General features: G+C 39.2%; 3 protein-coding genes across 5 annotated transcripts; 2 read left to right on the forward strand and 1 right to left on the reverse strand.

Annotated features, from left to right (window-relative positions):
* Positions 1-728: 728 nt before the first annotated feature.
* ston1 (stonin 1) lies at positions 729-7,952 on the forward strand. Of its 2 annotated transcripts, none has more exons than XM_077612887.1 (4): positions 729-956; positions 3,427-5,356; positions 5,989-6,191; positions 6,489-7,952. In XM_077612887.1, the coding sequence occupies exons 2-4, from the start codon at positions 3,496-3,498 to the stop codon at positions 6,552-6,554; spliced, it is 2,130 nt and encodes a 709-aa protein (XP_077469013.1). In that variant the 5' UTR covers positions 729-956; positions 3,427-3,495; the 3' UTR covers positions 6,555-7,952. The 2 variants fall into 2 exon arrangements, with proteins under 2 accessions (XP_077469013.1, XP_077469012.1); XM_077612886.1 differs by having other exon boundaries at positions 729-875.
* Positions 7,953-8,567: 615 nt separating this feature from the next.
* Positions 8,568-12,285, forward strand: gtf2a1l (general transcription factor IIA, 1-like). 2 transcript variants are annotated; one of them, XM_077612890.1, is made up of 10 exons: positions 8,568-8,720; positions 9,201-9,302; positions 9,372-9,495; positions 9,621-9,685; positions 9,879-9,972; positions 10,572-10,816; positions 10,928-11,032; positions 11,223-11,456; positions 11,666-11,755; positions 11,846-12,285. In XM_077612890.1, the coding sequence occupies exons 1-10, from the start codon at positions 8,697-8,699 to the stop codon at positions 11,951-11,953; spliced, it is 1,191 nt and encodes a 396-aa protein (XP_077469016.1). In that variant the 5' UTR covers positions 8,568-8,696; the 3' UTR covers positions 11,954-12,285. The 2 variants fall into 2 exon arrangements, with proteins under 2 accessions (XP_077469016.1, XP_077469017.1); XM_077612891.1 differs by having other exon boundaries at positions 8,576-8,627.
* Positions 12,286-13,862: 1,577 nt separating this feature from the next.
* LOC144084452 (lutropin-choriogonadotropic hormone receptor-like) lies at positions 13,863-22,032 on the reverse strand. Its single transcript, XM_077612889.1, has 11 exons — positions 21,709-22,032; positions 21,520-21,591; positions 19,404-19,475; positions 18,726-18,800; positions 18,534-18,608; positions 17,893-17,970; positions 17,619-17,687; positions 17,062-17,136; positions 16,172-16,360; positions 15,943-15,990; positions 13,863-15,872 (listed from the first exon to the last, which is right to left on the reverse strand). The coding sequence occupies exons 1-11, from the start codon at positions 21,855-21,857 to the stop codon at positions 14,810-14,812; spliced, it is 1,965 nt and encodes a 654-aa protein (XP_077469015.1). The 5' UTR covers positions 21,858-22,032; the 3' UTR covers positions 13,863-14,809.
* Between the last annotated feature and the right edge of the window lie 752 nt (positions 22,033-22,784).

Raw genomic sequence — 22,784 nt, forward strand, 5'->3', positions numbered from 1 at the left:
ATTTAGCTAAGAAACAATGTCAGGGGACGGCCCGGTGGAGCAAGTGGTTAGCACGTTGGCCTCACTGGGTTCAAATCCAGGTCCACGTGTGGAGTTTGCATGTTCTCCTGGGCCTGCGTGGGTTTCCTCCGGGTACTCTAGTTTCTTCCCACATTCTAAAAACATGCATGGTAGGCTGACTGGACACTCTAAATTGCCCCTAGGTATGTGTGTGAGTGTGCATGGGTGTCCGTCTCCTTGTGCCTTGCGATCGGCTGGCCACCGATTCAGGGCGTCCCCCGCCTCGGGACTAGAGTCAGCTGGGATAGGCTCCAGCACCCCCCGTGACCCTAATGAGGATAAAGCGGTTCAGAAAATGAGAGGGAGAGAGACAATATCAGGGATATCAAATACACATATGTAAGGGTGAATGGGTAGTCATTGAATTGTCAATATACTGCATATAAATGGCAAAATAGTTGCAATTCATTGAAAGTATTTGCAAGTCATTGCAATTGTCAACACAGTTATATTACAATGCAAGCGCTTTATTCAAACTTCCAAAATTCAAGACTACTCAACTAAATGTCACTTGACATGTATATATGCAATGATATGAAGAAATCTAGGGTTGATAAAGTAATTTGGATCATTTTTGTAACTTTAAGCGCAGCACTATAGTAGTGTACTGACGCCCCTGAGTGAAGGGAAGTTAAAGTTTGTTCTTTCCCATATTCATGAATGCATCGCAACTCTGTTGCTTCCTGGCGTGTCCCGTCGGAGGACAGTCAACACTCCCGGGATTCTCTGCCATTTTGAACATAACTGACAAGCCGAGATCAGCGTCCATCAAATTTCAGCGATGACCTCAAAGAATGAGCGATCTTTATGAACTTGTAAGTCTCGCATTTGGAACAATTTGTTTTTGATCAGAAGAGTCGCGATCATTTGCGTGACGTCCCCCAACGCAACGACAAGTAAGTTTTTCGGTCGAAGTAGAGCGAATGTTTTTTGCGGTGATTGTTGTCTGTCTGTCGTGCAGCGATTGAGCCAACGGCTTCGGTTCTTGAAACGCGTTTAAATTTTGGCGAAGTTCTCCGTAAAGTTGGCAAAATCAAAACAATGCCGTCAGGGGCGAACCCGAAGAAAGGCCTGCGTGTCCGTGACACGCAGCTCGGACGGCGGTGTCAGTCGCTCCGCTTTGAGCTCCGCTTAGTATTAATTTAATACGATGATCTGATGAGTTTACACGCTTTTTATGGTTTTTATACGTGTCCAGATTTCTACTGATCAACTAGAGCATCCTTTCAACTGTTTTCCCAACTTTACTACATAAACATACGCACTGCGATCACAATGATAAAAGTACACTTGCCCATAATAACTGGGCTTGTCCTCCACTTTTAGATTAGCATTTATACTCAAATATAAAATAATTATCCAAAATGACACATTATTTGAAGGAAATGTTGCACAACACTTTCCCTAATTAAAAATTTACAGTGTGAATAGTTTCAAATACACTATATACTTTTCTTAAATATGTCAGAATATACATTGTTCTTGTTTTGGAATTTATAGTAGACTGAACAGAATATTTTCACCTGTAATTGTCATTTTTATTTATTTATTTATTTTACTAGGAGGAGGTCCAGCCGTAGACTTAAAATAAATAAATAAATAAAGTTAGGTAAGGTGTAACGCCAAATCGGACTGGTCTAAATGACTTCAATTTATTTTATTATAGACATCAATTCCATTTGAACTGGGATGGATGGCGTTCTGTGATCACGTTTCACATGACATCCAATCCAATTTGACTTGGGCGGCAGTGACGTCGACGTCTAGCGTTGTCAATGGCAAGACAAAGAGTAAATGCTTGTGGCCTATGTTATTTTTGGTGGGAGGGAAAGGGCTGAAGTCCACGGAATTTGAGTTAATTACGGTTTACCAGTGATGGCTGTTGCATGTTTTGTTTCCAATCTGTGCTGAGCAGCAGATTCTCTTCTGCTCGCTGACTGATGAGTCGACACTTTGCCCCTGGAAATGGGTCATTGTAATTTTGGCTCTGCACTTGATTCCAGTCACCGTGGTCACATCAACATCCATCCAAGTGCAATTGGATTGTTCTGTAATAACATTTTTCGTTTCGTTTTACAGTGGAATTATTGTTCAACTAACTTGACTGCACCATTTTTTGAAGGGCGCTAAATTTAATTAAACTTAATCATTGGGCATATTGTGATTGCTCACCCATCACCACATGATTGATTGATTTTTTTTTTTACAAATGAAGTTTTAATCAGATGTGTTGCTGCATGGAAAGAACAGATCAGTGCCATTATACGACTTAAGTTTAACGCAATCAGGTCTGCCTGTTTTATGAGGTATAGCTTGTCTTGGCTGATATGACTCAGAAATATTCACCTGTATTTATATAGGGTTAGTCACACTGTGGGTGTCATTTCCCGAGTTGCACAAACTTGAATTCAGTAATAATTGTTCCATTTTCAGATTAGACAAATAGGAGCGCGTTGCCATTTCCTGTGTGCATCATTGTTTGTCCCAAAGGAATGTATGGAATTTCTGCTTTTGTCCTCTACAGATTTAGCAGCATTTCATTTCTGTGCTGCTTAGTAAGCAGATGTTCAGCATAGAAAACACGAGATGGAGAGGGAATGGAAAACCCATATTTAGCGTTAGATTTTATTTGCTGTAGGTGAACTTCCTGACGCGTTTATAGCTAAATACCACAGTGCACTGGAATCTCTATAAAATGAAATCGAGGCCTTTTTGTTTTAAAGGGACGAACGACTGATAATGTAATCTCATTCTTCAGATGGCGTGTAAAGAGTTGATCATTGGTAATTTGCACAAATCCATAATAAAGTATATCCCCCATCTCAAATCAAGCACTTACATTTTAGATGAAGGACATCTATAAAATACTCTGGACACAAAGCTATCAGTTTGATTTATGGTTTTATAACAGTCAGTTTACAAGGCACCAGTGAAACCTTAAAATGGACAGGCTTCACTTATCACCTCAATGCTAAATATCACATTATTGCGCTAAGAAACCCCCTGATATGGTTAATCTAACTATACTATCCCACCACACGTGGTAATACTTTTGCTTATTTAATCTCAACACATGCACAGTTCATGGAACACTTATAGAGATGGTCACGCTTGTGTATCTGTTAACAATAATAAATGTTGTTAATTGACGTCCCAACCATTTGAAGTGGGAAGGACAACAGCGAAGGAATGAATGATCCTCCCAGTTAAAATGGATTGGACATCTACTAGTGATAAAGTCATTTAAAGAGTTTTAATATAGTTTTTAATTGCTACGTGATTAGTCGTCTATCAACGGGATTGAAAGAGTTCATTTAATCTCTGACACAAATTTCTAATTACTTCTCATGTTTTGTTTTGATGCAGATAAGAATTCCTCTCCGCGGGACAGGTGTCAAAGCAAAACAGAGTTTTTGTTGGGAAGTGCTATCAGCCATGTGTTCCACCAATCACTCCAACTGGGTAACATTTGAAGATGACAACACACCCCTCGCCTCCCCACAAAAGCCACTTCAGTCACCAGAGTGTATTAAAGTGGCACTTCCACGCCCCAATGGACTTAAATTAGTGTTTCCTTCTACCAGAGACACTTCTTGGAGTTTCAACGGTTCTCTGGAATCTCCTCGAAGCCTGTCTAGTGCCAGTGGACGTTCCTCTCTTTCAAGTAACACACCCCTTTCCACCCCTAGGAGCGGCATTCCAAGCCTCAACTCTCCATTTCGTTCCAACTCCAGGGAGGAAAGCAACTTCTGCCACAACTTTACCAACCAATCAGCAGCTTCTGTTCCCTCTCCTGCACCGGAAACCCCAAATCTAAGCTCAGGTGGACCATCCCCCTTCCCTACTTTTCATGGGAATTCTGGACACTTAAACCCTTTTTGGGACAGCTCGGATCACAGCGTTGATGCAGGGAGCTCCTCTTCAGACTCTGAGTGCGACAATAGTCTACCACGTTTCTTTATACGGACCAAAGATGGAAGTGAACCTCCACGCGATCACCTCCAGAACACTTTATCTTTGGTTTGCAACCAAATTGAAGGTCTGCGGGCAGATTCAGACCATAACGGTGGGACTGTTAGACAGAAGAGCGACGAGAGGCGGCTCAGTTCAAAATGCGAGGTGATAAGCGAGAGTCCCAGTGGGTTTGTCCCTCGGGGTTTGTTTCGTAGCCACAGGAGAGATGGCTGGCCTATAATGCTCAGGATTCCTGAAAAAAAGAACCGTATGTCTTCAAGGCAATGGGGACCAATCTACCTTCGCTTGCTTCCAGGGGGTGTGTTGCAGATGTACTACGAGAAAGGGCTCGAGAAACCCTTCAAAGAGTTTCAGCTACTGCCTCACTGTCGGCTCTCGGACCTCAAAATAGAAAGCCACAGCGAGCCCCGCAAAGTCCTCACGGTGAAAGTTGAACATTTCACCTACTTTGAAAAGAAACGCTTCCACCCCAAGCTGGAGGTGAGTCATGAAGCAGAAGTCGAACAACTGCTCAAGTTGGGCTCCACTGTACACGAAGACATGGAAGACCTAGTGGTCTCCATGGAGGAGGAGATCTTCAAGCTACCTTTGCTCCACCAACCGAGGCGGAATTACGAGGAGCAGGAGCTGTCACTGCAGATCACCGACCACTTGTGGGTGCAACAAGATACGTTTGGAGAAGTCATGGAACGCACCGCCGTTACACAGATTCACTGTCTGGCTTTCCTGAATGGAGTCGGCGATTGCTTTCTCGCGCTGAACGATCTCAGCCTGTTGCGTTCAAACTCAAGCTATGGATCTGAAGATGGCACTGAGGTCTGGATGGATATCACAGACTGCCAATTCCACAAGTGTGTGAATGAAACAGAGTTTCGCGCATCCAGGCTGGTAAAGTTCTGCCCTCCTGACGCATGTAGAGTGGAGCTGATGCGGTACAAGACAATGTTTTTGGGTTGCACGGACATTCCTTTCTCAATTAAAGCCGTGGTGACAGTTCAAGGTGCCTACGTGGAGTTACAGGCTTTCCTTAATATGTCGGGGACATTCATTTCCGCCATGGGTGTATCGGACACACATCCACTGTGTGAGAATGTAGAAGTGCGAGTGCCTGTACCGAGCGGATGGGTTAAAGTGACACAAACAGCAGCCTTACTGCGCCAGCGATCACTAAAAGCCCGTATGAACAGAAACGCCTGCCTGGGTTCTGTCAGCACTTTGCAGTCGCAGCCTGTCATGCAGGTGTCAGTCGGCAGCGTCAAGTACGAGAACGTCTACTCTGCTGTCATATGGAAGATTGACAGACTACCGGCAAAGAATACAGGTAATACATATACCGCACACAGCCTTAAGTAAGCCACCAAGTGAAATATAGTTCAACTGAGAAACCCTCTAGTTGTTGACGCTCAACATTGCTTTGGCTTATGTTAGGGGAAAAAACATCTGGTGAAATTGCGATTCTTTAACTTAAGGTTGTAACACTCATTTGTTTTTATTTCAGATTAGACGTAAAAAAGAAGGTTTTATCAACATTGTAGATGCCTCTATTGTAACTCAACATAATTCCTTTCGCATCGTTCAAGGGACACAAGGGTTTTGTAGGTGACCGGTATTGTGGTTGTTGACTTGACTTCATGTTGCTCATTTGGTTTCGGTTGCCATTTGGGTGTGACTGTGTGTGTGTGTGGCTTTTTGCCTCTGTAAAGGTATGTGTCCTGTCGTGACTAGCAACTAATCCATTGTGTAATTTGCCTTTTGTGCAAAATCATATGGAATAAGCCTGAAACCATGAGACCCAGAAAAGGAAATGCTTTGGTTGTGACTGGATGATAAAATGTAGTTTTCTGTGATTAATGGCTATATTCTGGTCTGCTGCCCTGTTGTTATCGCCTTGTGCAAATTCCAAGTTTGCTGCGCACACAGCCCTTAAACTTGAACTTGTTTGCTCTCTTGCAGCATTCAGCCACCCTCATTCATTCTCCTGCAAACTAGAGCTCGGATCTGACCAGGAAATCCCCAGCGACTGGTATCCTTTCATCACCATGGAATGGGAGATTATGGGTGCCGTCGTGTCACAGTCTACAGTCAAGTCACTGGGAACGGTCAATGACATCCAGCCTCAGAAAAACGTGACCAGCTGGACGCGCTATCATTGTCAGGTAAGCTGTTTCAATACTTTGGAACCTATGCACAAAAGTATTCATGTTTAATAAGAAACCAACAATTAGACAACACCACTTTGTTGCGGAAAATTATTATTATTATTATTTTTGCATGTGCATATTCTGTTTCTGTGGTTGTAATTGCAAGATATACCCAGAAATGACAAGTGTTTTAATTTGTCCTTAATTTATTATGGACATTTGCTATGCATGCCATTATTGAATTTTTTGTAGGAATAGTTGCTCTCCATCATTAAAATTAAACAATTTTCTTTATTTTATTTTCTTCCATAGGTGGAAGTGGAGAAAAAATGGATTGAAACAGAGACAAAGAAGGAATCCAGCTGTATGACACAGTGATAAACAAATAAACTCCTTTTATTTTGCAGGGGAAAAATACCTACACACACAGACACATGAATTTAGACGGGTGACAAGGGATTTCTGTGTATTTGGTCCCATAATCTTTCAATTTCACATTGCTTGGTAGTATTGTTAGTGAAAATGTGCCCTTCAACCTAGACTGTATATAAGCATTCTAACACTTGCACTTTACGTTTATGTAACTGTTCTAAGTAAGATAACATGTGTATGAGGACTTTATGTCGGCTTGCGCTTGTGTCATCTGCACTGCCCTTTAAATTAAGTTGCAGCCTAAATAAAGTAACGGGCTGAGATAATTATGAATGAACATTTAGCAATCTTTGGGATGTGTGGGATTGCAATTATGCCCCCATGTTGCACACTTTAATGAATTTTATCGGGGAACACAATATTTGTTGAGTTAAGTCTAACAGCTGTGTGTAACTTAATGTTTGGTTGCGGAATCCAAAACTGTTCTCTTTCTTGGACATGTCAAGTTTTAAAAATTTCTTTTTTTTTTCATTTTCTGATTTGGTTTATCCTCACTAGGGTCACGATAACCCACACAGGTGGACCCACCCGGATTTGAAACCCAGGACCCCAGAGCTGTGAGGCTGATGTGCTAACCACTTAAAATAAAATAAAAATCTAATATGGTCTAATATACAATGAAATGAAAAATAAAGAAAGAAACAGGCTTGACTGTATTGTTTATTTAACATTTAATAATTTCACAAGGGATATGGCCAGTTTTATGCATGTACTAATAATTTAGGAAGAAAAACACTTGACATGGCCGAAAAGAGCAATTTTGGAATTAGCATGCCAATTTTATATTTTATCTGCATAAAAATACAACTCAGCAGAACTTTCTTATCAAAATGTTACCCAATGTTATGGGTCATTTTTATCATAAAAGATTGGAGATATGAAAAAAAAATCCACATTTTGTCCGTGCATCTTTAAAGCTGAAAAATATTTATAAATTGAATGTGTAAAGTGTGTTTACATCAGGAAAGAACAGGCATTCAATTGAAAATTGTGTTTTTACTTATGCACCATAGTCTTTGTATACAAGTGCTGCTGATTCATACATTTATGGTCTTAAATTGTGTACCTTTTTTGTCTTACTGCTAATGCATTTTTTTAAATGGAAGCTGCATTTGATCTCTATTGAAACCATCTCATCCCTTTGCTGCTTAAATTCAGATGGCCTTTATGTCATTATCAAGGTTTAATTCTGGACGAATGTGTTTTCATTGAATTTAATCTTTTGACTATTATTCGACTGTAAAGTCTTTCAAGTCACACTGCTATATGTCTTATCAAATTTCTGCCGTACCAAAATAAATTGAAAAATAAACCTGTATGACTTGCCAACCTTATAAATACTGAATGCTTCTTTTGTATCTATACCATACCTCACTCTATTTACGCATATACTCACGACTTTTCTCATCAATATTTAGAATTTTTTTTCCTTCCACTCTTTGGATTTAGTCAGCAAACTGTCTGCTCTGTGTATTTAGTGCCCAACCTTTCCTCCATAAACAACTTGGTTATGTGCCTTGCAACCAATACATCTTGTGGGCTCTCTCTCTACATGATAATAATATCTTAAGGTCAAAGTGGTTCCTGAAATGCTAATCTTCAGTTGGCCGGTTTGGTGTTTGTGACAGGCGGTGCCATGGTGCCTTCAATGACCTACTGATGAATCCTTGAAAGGCTTCCTGAGATAAGATAACCCTTTATTCGTCCCTCAGAAAGTTCCCGTTGGAAGAAAATAAGTGAAACAAAAATGGGGACACATTTAGAACTAATCTTCTGAAACCAGTCATTGAATAGGCAATTTAATTTTGTTTATACCCCTGACAATTAACTCCAAAATGACATGTAAATACATCTGCTTTAAGTGCTGATTTTTTTTCTTTGTGTTTGTGTGTAAAAAATAATAAACAGTTAATATACTACTAAGGCAGTATTTCAAATAAAATCAAGATCAGGCTCTAAAATTGGACAGGATCTTCAGGAGGCACCTAAAGCCCGTGTAGAGGCTGATTACCATCACCTGTGAGTAACAATTGATCACATTAGTTCTGATGGAAGTGCTCTGCACCTGCTATTTGTTTGCTTTCAATCATGCTGACCAGTGGCCTGGTTGTGGTAAGAGCTTTTTAAGATATATAAATATATACTCATCTCATTTTCTGAACTGCTTTATCCTCACTAGGGTTGTGGGGGGTGCTGTAATCTATCCCAGCTGACTTTGGGCCAGAGGCTATATATATTCTGACTAGTAAATTAAAAAATGTTTTAAAAAAGAATTATTTCCAGCCATATTCACAATGGATGTCATTTACAGAAATACTGCACTGTATTATACATAGATTGACATAAATATTTCAGATTTCATCTCTATTATAGGTAGGGAAATGAATATTGAACCCTGTGCCTAAACTAAGTTACTTATTTCAGGTAATGCTAGGCAAACTTTAGTGGTCAAGGGTCTAATTAGATTTTTTTTTTATAAAGAGGATGATGTGCTATTTCATTTGGAGTGGAGGTATACTTACTATCTAAAATGTGTTTTTTAAATGCAAGAGTAAGATTAATTTGACCCTCCTTCTCTGTAAATGACTGCAGGCCAAACTCTATTTGTCAATAATTGATGATGTCATTGAGAATATGAGGGAGGTGTTCTTGGATGAAGGCCTTGAAGACTGCATCCTGGACAATTTACGCAATGTGAGTTTTTAAGCATGCGAATTTGCTCAAGATTTCTCAAACAAACATGCCAGACCTTGTGCTGTGCAGCTTTGGGAGACAAAGATGATGGCGACAAAAGCTATGGACGACATCAGGATGAACAATGCGGACTCTCCCAACTTTGTGCTGCAGCTTCCAGCCAACTATAACAGCACTGAAGCAGAACTCACAGGTCAAGATTTCAAGGCTTGCGTTATTGGTTGAAATCAAAATAGTAGGCTTAATAATGCCAACATGGTACGCAGTGAAATGAATAGTGGGGGTGTTTTGTCTTGTTTATCTTCTTATGATTTACAGCTCCAGTAGAAAGCCCTGCAAGAGAATATTCACGGAATCAGAATATTCACAGTTTCCCTGTCAAGGCAAGTTTATATAGTATGTTTATTCTGTTAACATACATGATGTCATCTAATTATTCAAGTGGTTTGTCAAAGGTTTAATCATTACAACAAATATTACGTAATGTTCAAATATTTCCTGGAAAAACAACTCCTAAATATACTATTATGCCCCCCTGCTTACATTGTATAGACTGTACCAAATGTTCAATTGCAGAACAATTCAGAGACCGTTGCTACGTTTTCACTTCCTGCTGGCTTATCGTACCCGGTGCAGATACCAGCTGGAGTCACACTACAAACAGCTTCTGGTATGAAAATGAGCGAGTGCAAACAATGTTTTTAAGTGTACCTCCCAAATTATATTAATTACATTATTTTCCATATATACATCAACATACTGGCGCACATTGCTGCATTTTATTTTTTCATTAATGACCTAAATATTTAGACCAAAAGTTACACAAACTTGGTAGTCTTGATATAAAGAAAATTAAAATGACCATAAGGCAATTAAAAAAAATGTTGGTTGATTAAAGTATTACAGTAAAAAGTTGCATTGAACGATGAGATTCAGAATATACAGTGGATGTAGCGTCTGTTTTTTTCCCCCTAAATCTGCAGTTAAATGTGTGTTTTTATTTATTTTTACAGGCCGTAACAATATCTGCTGTTCTTTCTTTCTGTTCTTTCTGTCAAGGTATTAAATTCACTGTATGATACTTATTAATTTTGAAAAAAGTGGCAATGATTTACTAGGTTTCTTTCTGTGGTACGGAAGAATGTTTTATTTTTTTGAATCTCCCCAAATCGTAGGTCACTTAGTGACCTGGAACAGATTGTGTTCCGTTTCACTGAATTCCTTGGTCTGACTGTTCTGAAAACACTCTCTCCTTGTTGTTACCCGAAGGTCAACTTTACAAGGTCAACGTTCCTGTTGTAGTCACTCAGGCCCCTGCAGGTCAGCAAATATTATCCCAACCTGCCCAGAAGATCACTGAGCAAAGAGAAGCACCTGATCCTCCACTGGCTTCTTTACGGCCCAATGAAACACTTCCTCAGGAGATTCCGCCACCAAATGATGTTATTTTACCCCTCAGTCAGGAGAGCAGCCTCCCCCAGCAGGGACCTACACCCGAGTTCCAACAAAATGAGGTAGTGATCGCTACTCAACTGGAATCTGGGTTGACTGAGAACGAGTTGAATCCGTAGCCTGCGGTCCTTGGTGTCAAAACCTCATCCGTCAGTCAATTGTTCGACTTCCAGATCAGCAGCGAAGAGGCTTTGACGGAAACCTCTCAGCTTAAGAGCAGCGACATTGACGACATCCTAAAGGAAGTCATTGAAGAGGAGCGAGAAAAAGCGTCAAGGGTGAGAAATCGTTCCACAGGCCTGAAGTCACACTTGGTGTCATTTTTAAGCTGAAATTTAAAATTACGACTTGTATAGATCCATAAACCCTTCTCGACCTTTAAGATTCATGTTTGTAAATCCATGCATCACTGCATTATTAAGATTTCTGATTATTTTTTTCATTTTTTGTGTAACTTTTCCTGACAAGTTGGAGCTGGATTACAATGAACTATCAGACATCATCCAGCTGGATGGTACGTTGGACGGTTCCGATCTGGAAGAAGAAGAAGACGTCGTGCCGTTAGAGGAGAATGACTTCCTGGGCATGATCAACGCAGAGGCGCTCAAGGCTTTGCAGGACGGAGAGGGGAGCACTGATGGGAACAGCACCTCCTCCAGTGATGGTGAAGAAGTTGATGATCTTAAAGATATAGAAGATGAGGTACGAATTAGATTCTGTTGTGGTACTTTGTAAAATCTAAAGATAAAAACAAAAAAATAAACATTATTGGCAACAGATGTCCAGTCTAGTTAAAATGGATTGGATATATATAGTACGTATTTCTGCCAATGGCAGCCTATGAGTAAAATGTGTACCAAATGACTCTTCTTTAAATTGTTGGATTCAAACCCACACTTTGTTTTCAACAGGATCCGTTAAATTCCGGCGATGATGTGTTTGAACAAGACATCACCGATCTGTTTGACTCGGAAAATGTCATAGTTTGCCAATATGACAAAGTAAGTATTGGGGTACAGGACATTTCAGCAAATGAAATTCTGACCTGTGACTGGTATCAAAATGCGTTTGTGCCCTTAATTGGATTGCAGATTCACCGCAGTAAGAATCGCTGGAAGTTCCACTTGAAAGATGGAGTCATGTGTTATGGAGGAAGGGATTACGTGTTCTCTAAAGCTGTTGGGGAAGTAGAATGGTAATGCTTTATTTAGCAAGCTATCCATCTTGTGTAGCACTTATCTCAGCTGACTTTGGGTAAACCTAAATCGATCGCCAGGCAATCGTTAGGGTGGTTATAAAGATGGAAGATATCAACATAGGACACTGTGCCAAATTAGATGAATATTTTCATTGTGTTAGTTTTTTTTTCTTTTCTCATTTTAACTTCAGCAATTAGTCAAGCAAAATACGGTTTGGTTTAAACTGTACTCCTGTATCATGTCGCCAATGTGACTTCCTTGTTTAGTTGTAATGTTTCTTTCTATTCCTGAAGGCACCAAGCAATAAACCATAACATTGCTGTTTAAAATGAGATGGATTTCAGTTTTTACACTCATAGAGCACAAATAAAATACTGTAAAATATAAATATTTTTTTCAGTGATAACACAATGCACAGCTTTGTGTGTGACATTTTTTATGAACCAACATTGGAAACATTTCCCATTCACAACAGTGTGTAATATTGCCATGCATTTGTCATTGCAAAAGCACTTAGATATTGTAGGCATAATTTTGAGTGACAGTCTGTTGTGATGCTGTGTGCTGGTTAATGCAACAAACACTGCGGGCAGCTTATTGGAGTTAGAGGGAGCAGGTCAAATGTTGAACATTTTCTGTTGGTCCTGAGACAAATGGTTTGTGATAAGAATGGAACACTGCTTGCTGACTTAAGAATAATTCCTTTGTCTGCCCCACAGTGTATGCATTCCAAAGAATAATACTGCATGCCATTCTTTTGGAATAAACATATTTTATTGGTGAATTTCATAAAGTCTAAAAAGGCACAAGTAAGGGTTTGCACACACCCAGGGTTTTGTATCTGGAAATAAAAATTATATAAATTGATAAAACAAAACATTAATTCATTGTCTGCCACTGACAATGAAATATACACATGTCCATTCATTTAAACTGGGGTGACTGGCTATGAATGTTTATGTTTGACTGGTTGGGAGAAAATGATTGCTGGTTTTCCTTCCGGACAAAATAGATTCTTGTACTGTCAATGGCAACTAATGAGTTAAAATTACATTAAATACACATTTTAAAATCAGAGCAATTTTATAAAAATCATAATGGTAATGAAAAAATAAAGTAGTCATTATTCAGTTGGGGGGGGCCCGGTGGTGCGAGTGCTTAATGCGTCGGCCTCACAGCTCTGGGGTCCTGGGTTCAAATCCAGGTCATGTCCACCTGTGTGGAGTTTGCATGTTCTCCCTGGGCTTGTGTGGGTTTCCTCAGGGTACTCTGGTCCTCCCTCACTCCAAAAACATGCATGGTAGGCTGGTTGGACACTGAATTGCCCCTAGTTATTGGTGTGAGTGTGCATGGGTGTCCGTCCCCTTGTCCCCTGCGATCGGCTGGCACCCTGCCTCTGGCCTGGAGTCAGCCGGGATGGGCTCCAGCACCCCCCGCGACCCTAATGAGGATAAAGCGATTCAGATGAGATGAGATTATTCATTTGAAAGCTCCTATGACTTTTGGAATTGTGTGAATATTTTTGACACCTAAGAACCTTTTTATGTAAATGTCTAAAGCACGAGTGCTCTCTGTTCCAATATGAACATCTTTTTTAAATTATTTTTTTTAATCTGAGCAACAGCCCCAAATCACTGTATATTGTATTTTTGTAAGAAATTAAGAATGAACGCAGTGTAAAACTGTTTAGGTGAACAAAAGTATCAGTCGTCCATTTTTTTTCTATAATCCTTATAACATGTGATTTATGGATGTGTGTGTGTGTGTGATTGTGATTGTGTTAAAGTTTGTCCAAACCGTGCATTGTAGTGTTGAAGATTTTTATGGTGGCCAGAAACGGCTGTCGGATCCCAATAGGTGATTGAATTTCTTCACCTTCTCTAAGTGTGTAAACCAGAGGTGGCCAAGTCCGGTCCTCGAGAGCCCCGATCCAGTCTGTTTTCCATATCTCCCTCCTCTACCACACCTGAATCAAATGATCAACTCATCAGCAAGCTGTCCAGAAGCTTCCAACTGAACCAGATGATTTGATTCAGGTGTGTTGGTGAAGGGAGACATAGAGAACAGACTGGAAAGGGCTCTCGCGGACCGGACTAGGCCACCCCTGGTGTAAACTCAATCTTTTATTTGTTAAAGCTGAAAGCAGAGTTAATGTGTGAATTGTTGTTATGAATCGGGAGGACTCGGCGAGACACGATGCTGCAGGCTGCGCTGACCCAATCTAGTTGTAAGGTAGGACGCCTTTCCACGTCATTTACAAACATCATTTTCAGAAGAATTTCCACCAGCGAGTCCTTATCTTCTATAATCAATTCTATAATCCTTATAAAGCATAATTTGTGTGTGTGTGTGTGTGTGTGTGTGTGTGAGTGGTTATCTCAAGATTTTCACGCTACATTTGTCCAAACTGTATCTTAGAGAGTTGAATTTTTTTTATGGTGGCCCGAAGCGGCTGTCAGATCCTAATACGTAGACGAGTGGGTTTTGGTTCATCTAGTGTCTAACAGTTCAGTGTTTGAAAGGTGGTTGCATGACTTATACTTTTCACCAGCCAAATGCAGTACATTTTTAATCTGTTTGTCCAAACCGCAGTACAAAAACAATCATGTGTGCATTTGACCCGCAATTTACCCCCGGCCAAGCTTTCGAAGAGTCCAGGTGGATCATGACTCCACCCTTTATCAGTGATGTGCTTCCAACCCAACCAATTTCTGGCATTATCTCATTGGCTACCATTATCGCTATTTGACATCCAGTCCATTTGAAAAGGAATTGGACGTCTAAAGATGAGCATGCACCTCCTGTGTGAAGGAACTGGATGTCTTTCGGTGTCAGTGGCAGGCAATGAGTTAAAAACTAAAGTTTAGTTTCCCGCTGGCCGCTATTCGGAATCAGGTAGGAAGGGAGCTGTGGGCATTTAGCGATAAAGGCTCTCGGAGGATTTCCCCAACGTTGGAGCAGCAAGCGCACTTCTTTCCTAAAACCTCGAGTGAAGATGGTGTAGAGGAAAGGGTTGCAGAGAGAGTTGATGGGATAAAAAATGATGAGGAGGATCTTGGAGTGAGACACCGTGATGAGGGGCACGTGCATGGTGGCAGAGATGGCGAAGAAAGAGATCGGAGCCATGCAAAGGAAGTCTGTAAAAATGAGCACCGCCATGCGCTTGGCGAGCTTGGCGTCACTGTAGTGATTGGCCGGCAACGGCTTGCGGACACTCTGGTAGATGCACACGTAGCAGAAACAAACTCCCAGAAATGCCACAACGTTAAGGGAAAGCACGATCATCACGTACGCCCGAGAAGCCTCCGTGTCAATATCCATTGGGAGACAGACGCCGACTTTGCCGTAGCTGCTGACTCCCACCAGGGGAAGCAGAGCAACCAGCAAGGAAAAGACCCAACCCACAACCATGATGGGCACCACGTGTTGCATGCCCAGTCTCTTGTTGAGATCTATGGCGTTGATGATGGTGTACCAGCGTTCAAAGCTGATTACGGTGAGCGTGTAAACGGATAGCTCACTTGAGAACATTGTCAGGAATCCCGACATATCGCATCCTGGGCCCAGCTGCCATTCAGTGGCGTGGTTGTAGTACTCGTGGCGAGAGTGGCAGTCCATGCGGGCAATGAGCATCAGGTAGAAGCCCATGCATGTGTCTGCCAGGGCAAGGTTGCAGATTAAAAATCGAGAGATGGTTAGCTTGCGACTTGTAAAAAGCAGGATGACCAAAACAGTGAGGTTGGCAACAATAGTAAAAATAGCTATTATCCATGTCACGTTGCCCAGGATGGGACCCAGGAGATCTTCGCAAGGGTTAAAATCATCTGGCTTTGGTGTGCACTGGATGCTGGAACTGGTGGGACAAAGGTGCCTCAGATCCGGATGGTTCATGTAAAGCTCGGTGCCTTGAGGAGAATTTCTGAAGAGCAAATATTGTTTTGAGTTCTTTCAAAAAGTTCTCCTAGTAGACATGTACTTCAATAACTTACTTGAGCATCAATTTACAAATTGATTTGGGGTTCTTGAGTTCCTGTTGTCTGAAAATGAAAGCAGTTGTTAAGTCAGGTTTGACTTATTTGTATGGCTTTTGGGGCTCTGGGATGTTTTTCTTCAAAATTAATGAAGGGGATAGAATACTCAGGACCCCAAGTCCATATGAGGGTGAAACAAATGATGGTTTATTTTACGTTTCATGTGAAAGAAAATAATATTGTTTACCTGTATTTGCTTTGCCACATGTGGAAAGCGCAGCACTGACTCGCATACGTAAGCTCGGCCACTCCCAACTCAACCAGGCTATCTAGTGGTGGAAGGCGCTTAAGAGCAAAGGCAGATTTAGCTCTCAGGTCTTTAACCTTCTCCAAACCTTTTCGAGGAAGAGAGGTCAAAGCTGTGGATGACACATCCCTGAATCACAAAAAGACATGTACACTAAGAAAGCAGGTTACCTTGACTAAAAAGTGCCCAATACATCGATTTCAAAGACTAGTCTAAAAAAAAGCCTAATGTTCCGTCCATCCATCCTTCCTTGCTTTTGTATATTTGTATTTGATTAACATACAGTTTTAAATCAGTGAAGCTTTTGTGGGGAAGCCAATATCAGAAACCACTTTCAATGGTGCGTCTTTGATTGACACACATGGCAGAAGGTCGGATGTCGTAAAGTCAAATGCAATGCAGCCAACTTAGTCAGTCTTCAAACTATAATTTTTTTATTGACTGTTTAAAAAGCAGCATGTCAGGTAAAGCCTTAACTGTTGTCCTCATTACACAAGGGCAGGTGGAAATGTGTTCCATACAGATATTGGATGCTGTTTAATAATGGACGTCATATTCTGCTAGTGAGAACAAAATATGATGAAATCCTGTAGGAGGCTAAAATCAATACTGAATCATTTTTCCCCCTGCAGATAAATGTTTTTCAAGTCCAGAACTATACAAAAGATTTGAATGTTTGTTGCATTTTAAAGGCCATTTGTTGGAAAAAAGACGTTAACCTTCTGTGAAAATGGTTTTGAATGCCCACGCAACACTGAATGCCAGAATTTTGATATATTTTATTGACTATTTAAACTTTTTTTTGGAATGAATGTGCTGATAACACTCACAAATAACGCGGGCCAATGGCTCCCTCGAAGGCGTCTTCTGGAAGGTTGCACAGATATTTGTTGTGACTTAGATTTCTACCAATAAAGAAAAAGAACTACATTATCAAATGAAGGTTAAAACAGAATATACTACTTTTCATTTGCAGTATAACCTCCAAAATTGAACACCATCCATTGAGCAACACTGATTAGCAGGCAACAGAAGAACACATTTTGGGTGTTATTTTACTGCAGAAGAAATCCTACAAATTGCAAAATAAATTGTACTGAGCAGCTAGATCATATATTTTACTATTAAGTTCATACTTTGGTTTTATATTTGGAATGGGAGACTTTTTAGTTGCCTAATACCCTCAAGTGGTCTTTTTTCAGGTATTGTATACAATGTTTTTGCACTATTTCATCATAAGAGCAAAGGTATACAACATATTGCATAATACACTACCGAAAGGTATACAACATGTTGCATAATATACTACAGAATAAAGACAACATCAGCCGCAAATTTGACATAAAATTATGCTCCAAAGAAGAAAAATAGCTAAGGGAAGACTTACAGTGTTTTGATTGAGGTTCCATTGAATGCATAAGGATTGATTTCCTTGAAACTGCTACCCATCAGGATTCTGTCACGGTCAAAATTTACTGTCAACAGACCCATTGGCGAAGGTCGAGGAAATGAATATTCAGTCACATAAGCACATTTGAGAAGTAAGTCCAAAACAAACACACAAACAAACATAAAACACCGCTCCTACGTACACACAAAACAAAATCATAATTCCTAAATGCAATCTTAAACAATAGCCCAAATCTTAGACATTTACTCACATGTCACAGGGATGCTTTGTCATACCGTTAAATGAATTGGCAGGAATGCTTTTTACCGCCATGTTTTCTTGCACCTTTCTGCAAAACCAGATAAATAAATAAAATAAAATAAAATAGGCTAATGAGTGGGTTAAGACCCTGTTAACGTTTTGAGGAACAGTGAAACGAACTGTAGTATTTGTGCTGATTTGGACTATTGAGAAGTAGCCACTGATACAAGCACCAGGGGAGGAAAAGGTGAATGAACCTAAAGGATATTGGCAACCAATGTTCCCTCTAAGCTGCGTGCGTGCGCAATTGCGCACTACTTTCGTCTTCCCTGCGCACAGCAAATCATATGGAGCGCACAAAATAAAATCCCCTTTTTTTAAGCTGTGGGGCCGACGCGCGAACCACTCATCCGCCGGGCCGCCCATTCATAGATATCAATCATTACTACATTTTATTATTACTAAATCATTTATGTGTAGTAGACATGCACCTGCTTATGGCAGGTGTGATACTGGTGTGTGCCCATAGCGAGCAATGGTGATGTTGCTCACACCGGTACTCGGTGTGCTCAGGGAGGTTGTCTTTCTGCCCAGACAAACAAAAAATTAGAGGGAACATTGTTGGCAACCACTCTATTATGTTTTACTTACAGGCTAAATGGGAATCCGAAGGAGGATATGGTGGATAAATCTGGAAAGTGCATCAGCCCAGTGCCAAAGATGCACCTATTGAAAAATGTAATACCATTAGGACATCTTTCACTTGTAAATACTGTAGCTGTATGCATCGTGACTTCATTAAGCTGATATAAAATAAAACTATGTAATTGACGCTATACTTACAAATGATTCAGATCGGGAAGGTCAGTGAATGCTCCCTTTTCAATTGCCCTCAGGTTTTTCATATGTTTAATTATGCTACAGGAATACAAAGGGAGAAATCATTAAAAATGAAATTGATGTGCTCTACACGCAAATATGTCAATGGCATCTTAAAGGGAATTATAGTTAAGACAATTAATCCACTCTAAAAAAACTGAATCACTAAGGCCAATTCCTTTCTAAAAAATAAAATGTCTGTAAAATGCAATAGATATAGGGTACACATCTCGATACTGATTTAACCTATCAAAAACCTTTCATTTCTGTATGAAGTCTTTTTTTTCCGACTACTGCTGTTTTCATTGATATACATAAATGTTTAAAAAGCAAATGTTACACAATGTACTTCCACAACACTGTTTTTTTGTCTTTAGCACATTCCAAACGGTTGAGTGAGGTCAATGTTTATTTCTGTCTGTTTCCACAATCCTTAAAACTGCACGTTTTTAATCTAAATAAAAATCGGCAAGTTCAAGAAGATCTTTATTTTGTGTACCATCTTCAATATCATATCATATCAATGTAAAACTCATGTTTGAAGTACCAAAAATATCCAAATTGCCCAAATTGTTTCAGTACATAGAAGATTAATGCTACAATTTACAAGCAGTTTTGATACAAGTGATAGGTGATACATACATTTCCCTCAAGCCGTGGATGGAGAAGAATGCGTGCGACTGTATGACGATTACAGTTCCATAATAAATCTTTCTGTAGAACACAGCGTAACATGAGACCAACAGAAGCGACTAAACAAATACATAAAAACTGAAACATTTAACATTTAATTAAAAATCATGACCTAGGAGAATAAATGAATTGTATAAAATGTAATGGATAATTACCATGATCAGGGTCATAATTAAATATAGTGTACATATTTAGTAGGTCATTTGGATGCGTATATCAAACAGGGTGTCTTTTATATTATTTAATACATTATATAAACTGGGGCGGCCCAGTGGAGGAGTGGTAAGCTTGTTGCCCTCATAGGTCTGGGGTTGAGAGTTCGATCTCAAGTGAATTCTGTGTGGAGTTTGCATGTACTCCCCGAGCATGTGTGGGTTTTTTCCAGGTACTCTGGTTTCCTCCCACATTCCAAAAACATGTAGAACACTCAATTGCCTGTAGGAGGTTGATTGTGAATGGTTGTCTGTCTCCTTGTGCCCTGCGATTGGCTGGCCACCTATTAGGGGTGTCCACCGCCTGGTTAGTTGGAATAGCCTCCAGTACTACTCGCAACTCTTGTGAGGATAAGCGGTTCAGAAAATGAATGAATGAATGAATGAATATAAATACTAAACGTTTGGTTTTCAAAAGAGCTGATCTAGGCTAAATAGGCCAAAAGAAAATATATAAGGTTGAGGTCTAAACAAAGACATTGAAAAGTAAACAGACTTCTAGATTTGTCCTTGAATGTTTTGTTTTCTAATAACTTGACCTCTCCTTTTCCTCATTGCTTTCTACCACACTTTTTTCCTTTTTGTCTGACTGTTCTCTGATTGCAAAATGACAATGAAATCTCACAATTTCTTACTTTATTGCAATGTTGTTAATATTTAATGATGTCAAAGTATTTTTTTAATCCAAAAGAAATCCCCCTTGTTTCATTTGATCTTAAAAAGACAAATAAAAGGGTTTAATCTGCACTTTTAGCATACAGCAGCCCCTCTCTACTGTAATTTATTTCATTTTTATGTTCGATTGGCTCGAAAGGGCCTGTCATTTCCATCCCGAACACCTCAGCAGCTTGGAAATATCACATAATTGTTACCCTTAGAGTTGTGCACACGGTTGCTAAAACTTGTCAAAAGTAATCAATGATCATATTTTCCCAGAGCACAATTTTAAGACAACCTTCAGTTATTCACTCCTGTTTTACACAATGTTGTATTTTCTCTCTTGACTTATTTGTACACTATGAGCACACATCACTGACCAGCCAAGTACTTTAAGTATTCCTGGCTGATAAAGTCTGTCCCTGAGGAGAACAGCAACATTTTCATCATAAAGAAGTAAAATTTCAGATCTTCTCTACTACCAGTTTAAAGAGAAATGTGGACTAAAAAAGGTTGCCAATTGTAATTACAGCTCTAGTAAATATATGGAAGATATAAAAAAATATATGGAGACCTGATTGTGACTTCTCATTTTGAATAGGATTTAAATGTGACATATAATGAACTCTGTGATGGGCTGCTAACATTTGCTGTGTGTACCCTGCCAAGGTGCAGGACAGAGGGTTCCATTGAGATAGCTAGAATACTTCCAAAGTCATCTGGGGTAAACTCAAGCACACCTGCAATCCTGGTGAGGATAAACAGGACCAATATTGGAGTGTTATGCATGAGCAAATTATAACATTGCAATAAAATGCACATCTTAGTCTTAATATGGTTGTCCACTTCCGATTTAATTTATGAATAGGAATTTGTATATACTTTCTGTTCATGCACTAATTATCATACATTAACAGTGTACAAATATCATAGTCATAAGTGTAAACACAGAGGAATTAAATCATATAGAATAAAGGTAGCCAAAATGTGAATATAGCTTCTTTTTTTAAATCCGTAAGTATGACTGGCAGAGTTTTAGAAATGAAACAGATAAATGAATACCAAATCATTATGAGCCCTTCAGTATATTCAGATTGGGTTATTGGAAAAATCATTTTCAAATAACATGCCTGCCTTAATATAAACCTAAGTTATTTTTCCTTTTCTGCTTAGCTTCTACTTTTGCAAGAACTTACATGACTTTTATGTTGATTAGTTGTTTGAAGGCATGCGTTGGGAGATCTTGAAGATCCAGATGTTCCAGAATTCTGATAAGTATGTATAAAGAGAAAATATCAACTCCACGGATATTGAGTTGAGATTGAGTCTAGAAAATAAAATGTAAGGAAGATTCATAAAAGAGAAGAAAATATAAAGATACTTACATCGATGTGGCGTGATTCTTAGAAGCCTTTTGAGTGTCATTACTGCAATGGAAGCTGGAGGCCGTACAATGGCAGATTTGCGGACACTTGAACGCCTCAAAGGAGCTCACAAATAAGATGCCGGACAATGCAATTACAACCCAACTCATTTGTGAAATTAAGAATTGAAGCAATCTTTAGTCTCTGAATTAAAGATGTTGCAGTAAAATAAATGTGATGCTCCAAGCAATAAGTGCCACTCAAAACAAACAAAAAACAAACAAACAAACAAAATCTAGATGGTTTTCTTATTTCCTCCTCTGAAGTGTCAGCGGAGGGCTTGCTTTCATCTACTCATGTGAATGTGAGATGCCTGCCTGCCTGGAGGAGTTGCCTAAAAAGTGAAGTACTTGTGACGTTGAGTGGGTGGAGAGCATGAAAGCTCTTTTTAAATATAGTTTAAAAAATAAATAAAAAATGTGAAGGAAAAAAGATTTTCAACATCACATCACTTTTGCTTGTACAATTTAATGCAAAATATGTCTTTGCCAAGAATTAAAATAATCATTATTGGCCAAGTATGTTAAGAAAAAAAAAATTTTTTTTCTCTGATGTATGTATAGTTTTTATTGTATTATACGTAGTAAGTGGCTATAACAACAGAGCATTTAGAAAATATGAAAGAACTGAACTGTGTAGGATTGAAATACCGCAAAATATCAATTGCAATAAATCAATATTGTAACAACAATTCAATTTGTTTAATAATATAAAGTGACAATAGTATAAAATGTTGATCACGTCATGATATAAATACGCATAAAGTGAGTTTTCAAAAAATAGTATGTTTGTACTGTCAATATAAGACATATATATATATATATATATATATATATATATATATATATATATATATATATATATATATATATATATATATATATATATATATATATATATATATATATATATATATACATACACAAAAAACAACAACACTTTGGCACTTACAGGTCCAAAAAGACTGTCTACTAGAATTTGTGAGCATAGTAGTACTTATAAGTATTACCTTTATTACTACTATGACTATATACTAT

The sequence above is a fragment of the Stigmatopora argus genome, chromosome 11 (assembly GCF_051989625.1).
Source record: "Stigmatopora argus isolate UIUO_Sarg chromosome 11, RoL_Sarg_1.0, whole genome shotgun sequence".
In the NCBI taxonomy this organism is placed as follows: domain Eukaryota; kingdom Metazoa; phylum Chordata; class Actinopteri; order Syngnathiformes; family Syngnathidae; genus Stigmatopora; species Stigmatopora argus.